General features: G+C 40.8%; 1 protein-coding gene across 2 annotated transcripts in view; it reads right to left on the minus strand.

Moving 5' to 3' along the window:
• Window positions 1–8,760, minus strand: part of Cers6 (ceramide synthase 6) — a 246,672-nt gene extending 237,912 nt beyond the window's left edge. Inside the window, exon 1 of one of the 2 annotated variants that reach the window (XM_090342703.1) lies at window positions 8,411–8,760. In XM_090342703.1, coding sequence (XP_090198829.1) covers window positions 8,411–8,580 — 170 coding nt within the window. In that variant the 5' untranslated portion in view covers window positions 8,581–8,760. The remainder of the gene's footprint in view (window positions 1–8,410) is intronic. The other variant, XM_090342702.1, reaches the window with a different exon arrangement.
• Window positions 8,761–9,060: the final 300 nt, after the last annotated feature.

The raw sequence follows: 9,060 nt of genomic DNA on the forward strand, positions 1-9,060 counted from the left end.
TGGCACCAAAATATTCCAGTAGAGGACTTACAATGACTAAGCATTAAAATGAATTTCAGACCTGACTGTTGTATAGTGTGTGGGCCTGCCAATGCTTCCAGTTATTGCCTAAGTAATGTGCCCTAGTTTTTGAGTGGAAAAAGCATCTGCAAGTATGTATACATTTAAATTATTTGTTTACAATATGCTAGTAAAAGTAAAGAAGAAGAAAGAGAAGGAAGAAAAGTAACTCTGACCTTATCTCACTCTGAGCCCAAGACATACAAGGCCTGTCTGTGTGTATAGCCTAAGTGACTTGGCTCACTTTAAATGGATCATGTACTTACCATAATGCTTTCCCTTTAATCTAAAACCATGCAATATGCTTTTCTAGAGACCCTTGGCTCTCCTGTCTGTACTTCTTTTACTATTGGATTTCCTATTAACAAATGGTCTTAAGGTTAAGTAGTTTGGCTACAAAAAAAAAAAAGTTCCGAGATTTAAGTACATTCTGGATCTCACACATTATTCTCAACTTTCTCAACTCCCAGCTGCTGAAGTCAGATGATTCTAGAAAGAATGACTCTCTTAGACCTGAAAAGTTATGCATTTATTAGAAAAAAACAAAAAAGCAGTGCTTGAGGAAACAGAGACCAAGAGTGATGTTTGTGCCAAATAGAAAATGAAGACCTTTACTTCAAGTGAATGACTTCGATTTTTTAGAGCTAGTGATTCTTCTATTCTTTCATTAGGGTAACACGCATACAACACAAATTATCATCTTCAACATTTTTAGACTATAATTCCTTTTCACTGCTAAACAATATTTCATTGTTGCTGTGGTCTAAATTCTTGTTCCCTCCATGTCAATATTCTAAAATTGAATTACAAATGTGGTAGTATTAAGAAGTGGCACTCAGTAACCCTAATGGTCATGAGGTAGAAATTCTTTGTACTTTTGATTTATATTTTCCTAAGAACTGGTGTAGTGAGACATTGTTAACAACTAGTTTGGAAAAAGAGTCTAAATGTTTAGGCTGGATCTTTGAGTTTTCCCCTCCACACCTCTCCCCCCACCTCCATGTTTGAAGGCTCTGTCTTCCCTCCAGTCATTGATCTCTGCTTACTCTTCATAATAAAGTCAGTATTTGAACTCTTTCATCTTGAATGTGTCTCTTTCATTATATAGAATCTTAAAAGCTTCCTTTCTGACATGTGAACTTCACATGTGGCAAAAGAAATACAAGAGCATGAACAGGTGACTGTAGAAACAGGCCAAGACAAGATGGTAGTGGGGAAATGGGGAAGCAGGAGGAAGGGAAGGAAAACCAAAACAAAATGAGATAAAACCTCATTTCATCCCAATAGAACATACAGATTCAGAGAAAGTAAAAAACAAGTGATTAAGACACACTGGAAATGAGTTCATTATGTGTAATGGGAAAAACATTCACATTATAGCAGTAATTTTTTCAATGCTTTCTCATGTGACAATGTCATGCAATCTGATAAGGATCTACAGTTGTACAGCTGGCCCAGTCTTTCTGCACCAACTATTTGGCAACTTGCATCTGTCAGCCTTTTAGAACTGATGAATGTCACTGTTGGGAAATATTCATTAGGAACTCAACTAAAATTGTGAGATTTATATGCTAGAAACAGCCTAAAGGTCCAATAAAAATATGGGATGGATATTTAAATGAATTATATTATATCCATTATGTAGAATAATGTAATCAGTGATAATATTTTTGAAGAAGTTTGATTAAAATGGCAAAGGCTCTAGGATATGGAATCAAGAGGTTTATTTTTTGTGATTGTTGTTCTTAATGTACTACGAGCAGTTGTATCTTTTCTCGTTTTTGCTCCTTATGGTCAATCTCATGTGCACTGTATCTGACTTCTTTACCTGGTAAAGGTGATTGGGAGGTGGTGGAGGGAGGGAAAGGGGGACCAAAACATGAGAAGTGGTATCAATGTTTGAGAAGTAATGCACCCACAAATGTAACTGTAACCCCTGTATAGATTAGACCAACAATAAAATAATTTTTTAAATGGCAAAGGCTCAGATGACAAGGCAGCACACAAAGCCTTGTGTGAGAGAGAGAGAGAGAGACATATACATATGTACATATACAAAGCAAAAACCTTAAATCCCTATATTTACATATATGTGTATGTATAAATACATATTCATAAACATATGTTTATACCATATATGTTGTATGTATAGATATATAGATGAGATCATGCTATTTGCTTTAGGATATTGCCAAAATTACAAGATCGAGAAGCCTAACTCTAAATGCCTATATTGTTAAGTACACTTCCTCAGTTCTCAATCCTAAATTTTACTTAAATTTGGGTAAATATTAGAATCCTTTGCATGGGCCTTAGGAGATAATTTAAATGAAATACACCCTGTAAAATAAAATGCTTAGAGGCCGGGAATTTGGCTTAGTAATAAAACAATAGACCTTGAGAAAGCCAAAGAACAGTGCTCAGGCCCTGAGTTCAAGCTCCAGAACTGGAAAAATAAATAAAACTGCATTAAAAAGTAATACATAAAACGTTTGGTAGAGGCATAAACGTTACTCATTACTATTCTCTCCATACTTTTCAAAAGTTATTCATTAGCAGTGAAAGTAATTTACAGGACTCAAACATAAAACCAAAATGAATGGTGAGCGAGCACCAAGTCATAGCTTCAGATCATGAGCTCTGGATTACCCCCCTCGACCATCAAATTACATTACCAATGAGGCACCCTTCCTCCCTTCAAAGACACTTTAAGAATTACCTTACTGTATTAATGATGTTATAACATAAGCGTTTGGAGGAGTTAATAAAGAGCATAGTGTCAATAAAGAGTGATAGGGAATAAAAGAAGCTTGTGAAATGTTTTTTGTAGAAATGAAGAAGAAAGAATGAAATTTCAGTAATAAAAATTCTTATGGCATCACTAATACACAATGGTTGTTGTGTTGTAAAAGATTATAGGTATTACTTATCTTCAAAAAAAACAAAGGGAAAATAATTCCTAAAAATATTAAGTGACAAATGTAGTTATCAAAGAAAATCTGGAACTTCAGTAGCATGATTCTAAATTATTTAAGAAATGATCAGTTTTAGCACGGTGATATACATCTGCGATCCTAGAACTCAACAAGCTAAGGCTGGTCAATTGAGTGTTCAGGATCAGTGTGGGATCTGAAGGGAGAACATGGTCTCAAAATATTTAACTGGTCTGGGAGTGTGGCCTAGTGGTAGAAAGCTTGTTTCATATGCACAAAGTCCTGGGTTCAACTCCTTGGTGCCACATACACTGAAAAAGTCAGAAGTGGTGCTATGGGCTCTAATGGCAGAGCACTAGCCTAGAACAAGAAGGTGTCTAAGGACAGTGCCCAGGACCCAAGTTCAGTCCCTAGGACAGGCAAACAAACAAACAAACCAAAAATTTCACCAAATTTAAAAATAGATAAGTAAAATTAAAAGAGGAAGGAATAAATAATAAAAATTTCACTTCTGACCTTGTTAGAAATGAATAACTAATAGCTTTAGAAAATTTGGACTCTAGAACTTGCCAATAAGGTTGAGCCAGCTGAGTAAAACACAAGAGGAACACTCGATGCTTGAAACAGCCATTAGATAACAAAGTCACCTGAAACGCTATTCTCCTTTTGCTTCCTGCTCTTTCCCACCCAGAGTTACCTTGCAAAATAGCTATGCAGGAAAACCCTACTCCACAGAGTAGTGTCCATAGAGATCATATATCTTTAAAGGAAACGTGCTGTATGAACTTGGTGTGAATCTCACAACACATGATACCATCCTATCAATTGTACTACTGTAGTTATTTCCCTTGTGGATCTTATCATAGTATTCAAAAGTACTTTTAATTAAAAGTAAAAATGTGCATTTAACCCACAAAACCATCCGATCACAAATCACCACATAGTCATAAACTATAAATGTAAATCTTTGGTTTTGCTGGACAAAAAGAAAGTTGTGTTAAAAGAGTGTCAGCCCTCCATTTCATTGTAGACTGTTTAACCACAAGACATCAATTTCAATTCATTTTGTGAAAGCCAGGTCAGAAGCCAAAAGAAACTAACTACTTATGTGTGTGTGATCAACACTTGTCTCTTACATCGAAGTTCAGCAAAGCAGTCACCCACTGTTTTAAGTTCAATCACACTATTATTTAGTAAGCAAATTAAGGTACACTTATACTTTTATATGCAGCACTGACTATATGAAAACACCCGTATTTATATGCAAGTTGTTCTTGGATACTCTTGAAAATAGTTGAATCAATCTTCTCATTGAAAAGTAAACTTAAGAACATTCACCAGTAACAAACTTTACCTGATGGTGCACATTTTTCTGGCTGTTATTCATTCATCTCTCCCAGCACATTCCCTTCCCACTCTCCCTCACCTTCCTTCTTGTTTCCTCTTCTCCTTCACTCTTCCCTGACCTGCCCCAAAGGGCCCTCCTCTAGGCACTGGCAAGGCAAAGATGCAACAAAGTAATTTGTAAGAAGCCCTTTAGCAAAATATCTCCTCTGACACAACTTTGGACACTGCCATGTCTAGAAGGTTTCAGAAAAGTAGATCAACCTAGACTGAACAAACCAAGGCTGGACTGGCATCACTTCAGAAAAGGAAGCTGCTCCTCACATTCAACTATCACATCTTTGGGGAGCACAAATGATAAGATCCCATATGATTCTTTTGTCTCAAAATGCAATTAAAAATATTAGTAACAAAATCACTGACAAGAATGTTTTATGGAAGCTGAATGCAGTGGCTCACACCTGTAATCCTAGCTACTCGGGAGGCTGAGATCTGAGGATCATGGTTCAAAGCCAGCCCAGCACTAAAGAACATGAAACTCTTATCTCCTATTAACCACTAGAAAATGAGAAGTGGGGCCATGGCTCAAGGGGAAGGACAGTAGGCTTGAGCTGAAGAGTTCAGGGACAGGGCCCAGGCACAGAGTTCATGCCCCATGACAAAAAAAAAAGAAAAAAAAAAGAATACTCTATGGAAAAAAAATCTATTTATTCAGAGAAAACTTCTGCATGCCAAATCATGATGGGTAACCTGCTTCAGAATCTCCTGGGATAGTTAGTAAACTTCAAGTACAGATGGCAGCAGCACTCAAGGAATTGGGAAGGAGAGGAATCTTAGGTAGCAATGGCTGTTGAGAAAATAAGCCGACGTAGATTGAGGAGTCTGCCCCAGCATGAGGAATGTTTGGACTAGAACTTGAGTATTCCCAATCAACAATCTTTACACCTCTCTCTCCCCACTCCCTTCCGCCCCCTCCCTGTTCACAAAGAAAATGCATTAAAGTTACCTTTTATAATATGAAGAATTTCTATTTCCAAACAGAGATTCAGAATAACTACAAATACCAGAGCGAATCACATTTCATTTTATTTTAAAATGTAGTGGAAGAATTCTTGAGAATGGCTTACAGAATCTAAATGAGCATTAAGTCAAGAAAATTAACCAGTAAATCTGCACTATTAAATAATACTTTCTTCTTTGTAGTCAAGTAAACACCATAATATAATGGAGTACATTACAATTTTTATTCTGAAAAAAAAACTATCCATTTTTTTTAAATTGAAGTTTTACTGTGACACTCAAAAAGTATCTACAATGTCCCTTTTGGTCCCTACCCAGTGTTGAGCATACAGACTATGCTAAAAAAAAAACACCAAGATCTGGGCTATTTAGAGACTCAGCCAAAGTCATTGACCTTCGCCTGATCCATTTTTACCCATTCACTCCAGGCGTCCTAGTGCTCACCATATGCTGCGGTAACAATGGCATGTTCTGGCCACTACAGCCTCCTGTCAACACCCCAGCAGTGGAAGTGAAAACAAAAAGATTTGGCTGTTCAGTTGGCAAAGCCCAGTTCAGTCAAATCATCATTGCTGGCTTTATCGTCAGAAATGCATGGGTCTGAGAAGCAGATCTTCAAATTCACAGTTCGGTGAATGGGAAATAAAAAGCTTGGACAATCAAGTGTTTTCTAAATACATTCTCAACTTCTAAATAAATGGCAAAGCACAAAAGGAACAGAATATTCAGAGAATTATTTCTCGTACGAAAAAATTCATTTTATAAAGGGACTCTTTGACTGCAGTATTATAGAATGCAACAACAACCAAAGAAATTTACGCACATGCTAAGAATACTTCAAGCAAGCCATCTGTATCCACGATCATTATGTGCCTGGTTTCTTTATATAAATTCAGGCTCCTGATTCATACCACTGAGAAGAGGGCTACAGGTTGGATCCCAGAATGTATCATTCAAGCTTGAGATGAGAAGAAATATGCAGCATTTCTAATGCTGGGATTTTCAGAGAAATATCAAAGTGTGAATGATTAAAGGTAGAGCTGCTATCATGATAGGAAGAACTATAGGAGATCACCTACAAGCATCAGTCAGCATCCTCTGGCACATGCATCACACTGGATTCCTATTCTGAACGTGAATCACAAACTTCACTTTCCATACAGGCTATTAATTTATTTCTACTTACGTTGGTGGCCTGGAGGAAAACAACTCTCTACATAACAGTATGCAACCATTTACTATGATAGATCATTGAAATTCCTGGTCCCTTTGTGTAAACTGTAAATAGAGCAATGGGATTATGCTAAAAAGAAAAAAATCAAATGTTCTGAGAGAAGAAAATTGAACATCCATTCTTCAGTCATTATGTTGTTTTTCTCCCCCCCCGCCCCACCTCATAAAAAGCTAGCAATTCTTTTTTCATCCTAGAGACCAGCATGGAGAAGAATGTCAGGCAAATGCAGCACTCTGCTTTCAGTTCATCAGCTGTCATGCCTTTGTTCTCCAAAACATGCTTGATGGAAAGATTTATTTTAAATACCTTAACCATCTAAAAGTGCATGCAGATAAAATTTCCCAGGAAGAATTTATCAGATGGTGTTCCACAATTGTGTGTGGAGCCTCTACAAGGTGCCAATACTTAGCAACCTGCCCTTCCCCACTCTGCTTGTTTTTGCACAGCCTGCAAGATCAGACCTGAGTTCCTACCTACTGTAAGTAAATATTTGTCCTGGGAGCAGTTTGAAAGCTGCACACACACCCACTTTTTCACAGTAATTCTCAGTACTGGATAGGATCAATGACATCTGTTCTGATTTCTGACTTGTTAAAAGTAGAGCTGTAAGTCTGTTTCGCAAGTCAGTTGCAGCATGGGGACCTCTGATTTAGTTCTCAAGCAACAATATTGCCCATGGAAAAAGTCATCTTCCTTAGATAATACTTGTTTGTTTCCAGCAACAAAAGCCACAAAAGACAGATTCTACCATTCTCAATAGTGTTTTAGGCAAACAGAAATCGCAAACAAGACATCTGAGCAAAATCCTCAGAAACAACTCCAGGTGAGTTCGAGGCAGGAGGGAGGATGGAGAGGACTGAGAGTGGAGAATTTGTGATCTAAGAAATTCTGCCTGCAGTGGAAAATAGGGATGGGGGAAGGAAAGGGGAAAGCGATGTTTTCAGTTATAACAAATAAGTGTGTGCCTGCCGCTCACTGTCTCTATTTCATTTCACTGGCACATGAGAATGCACAGCAGTTACAATCTAGTTTAGAGTCTAAGATTCAACGGGAGTAACCCAAGTGTGCATGTCAGTGATACAAAGACCATATGCAACCCAACCAAGAAATTGACTATTAGGGAAAATCTTCCAACGTTTAAGTTTGTGCTGGGACCTACAAGAAGCTTCTCATTAGTCACACAGTACAGCTATCAATTTCAGAGACCATTTTATAGAATGTACACCCGTCCTTTTAAAGAAACCATTAGTGGCTTGAAGTGCTACTAGGACAAGCTAGGGGCTTGAGTGTCTCTGATGGAAGCCAAAGATCCCAAGAGAAGTCTTCTGAGACATGGTCCCTACAATTCCAGTGGTGGAGTATAAAGATGGGAAGTGTGTGGGATTCCTCCAGTCTCCTGGTTGCAGGCCAGAAAAGGTCCTGACTGTCAGGTGGGAGGCAGCCAGCCCGAGTGGTTAAGTCCAGTTAGGACATCGCAGGGGACTGGGCGGATGGAGAGCCCAGTCCCATCAAGTGCTGAGCTTGGGACCTGCAGTCACCATGAAGGGTAACTCGGGTAGGGGGTGCGGTGCCTTCCCAGCCCCCAGGAGGAAATCCTGGCAAGCCAGAGCGGCTCAGTCTCCCAGAAAACAAGCTAGGCAGATGGGGTCGCGGACTCTCCCTTAAACACAAAGGTTGGAATGTGAGCACGAGCTCGGGGGCGCAGGGGCTTGCGCCAGCGAGTGTGTGTGTGTGTGTGTGTGTGTGTGTGTGTGTGTGCGCGCGCGCGCGCGCGTGTGTGTGCGTGTAGGAGGAGAGGAAGTGTTCCAGCCCTTCTTACCTCTCAAAGATAAGCCGCACCATGAAGATGCAAAAGGCCAGGGGGAAGGCGAGATAGAGGTCTTCCGCCTGCGGGAAGGTGGCTTCCTCCGTGTTCTTCAGGTCTGCCCAGGTGACATTGTGCGGGAGCCAAAACCTCTCGTTCCAGAACCAAGCTAAGATCCCTGCCATCTTGCTTTGTCCACTGCTGTCGCGCGGCTCTCGTGGCCCTCCGAGCTCTCCGCAGCGCAGGACGCCCGGGGATGTGCTCCGCGCTGGCCCAGAGCCTGTGCTGCTGCCGCCGCCGCCGCCGCTCGCGCCTTCCGCCGCCTCCTCCTCCTCCTCCTCCGGGGCTGCTGCTCTCGAAGGCTGGCGGCGAGCCCCGGCGCTTTCCTGCCTCTGGCCGCGCTGGAAAAGGGGCCGCCTCGCCCGTCACATGGCAGCCCCGGCCATTCGCCCTGATTGGCTCGTCCTCGCGTCAAGCAGCGATGCACACGCGGCCAGCTTACCCACGCCCGGAGGACAAGACGCAGCCGCTGCGCCCGGGGCACAGGGCCACCGCTCCCGGCAGTGCCTCCCGCCCCAGTGCTCACTCCCTGGGCACCCAGAGCAGACACCTGGAGCCACAGAGCACCTCAGCCCCAGCCCCCAAGTTGACTCGCACATGCTCAG

The sequence above is a fragment of the Megascapheus bottae genome, chromosome 12, assembly GCF_031878675.1.
Source record: "Megascapheus bottae isolate mThoBot1 chromosome 12, mThoBot2.hap1, whole genome shotgun sequence".
Lineage (NCBI taxonomy): Eukaryota > Metazoa > Chordata > Mammalia > Rodentia > Geomyidae > Megascapheus > Megascapheus bottae.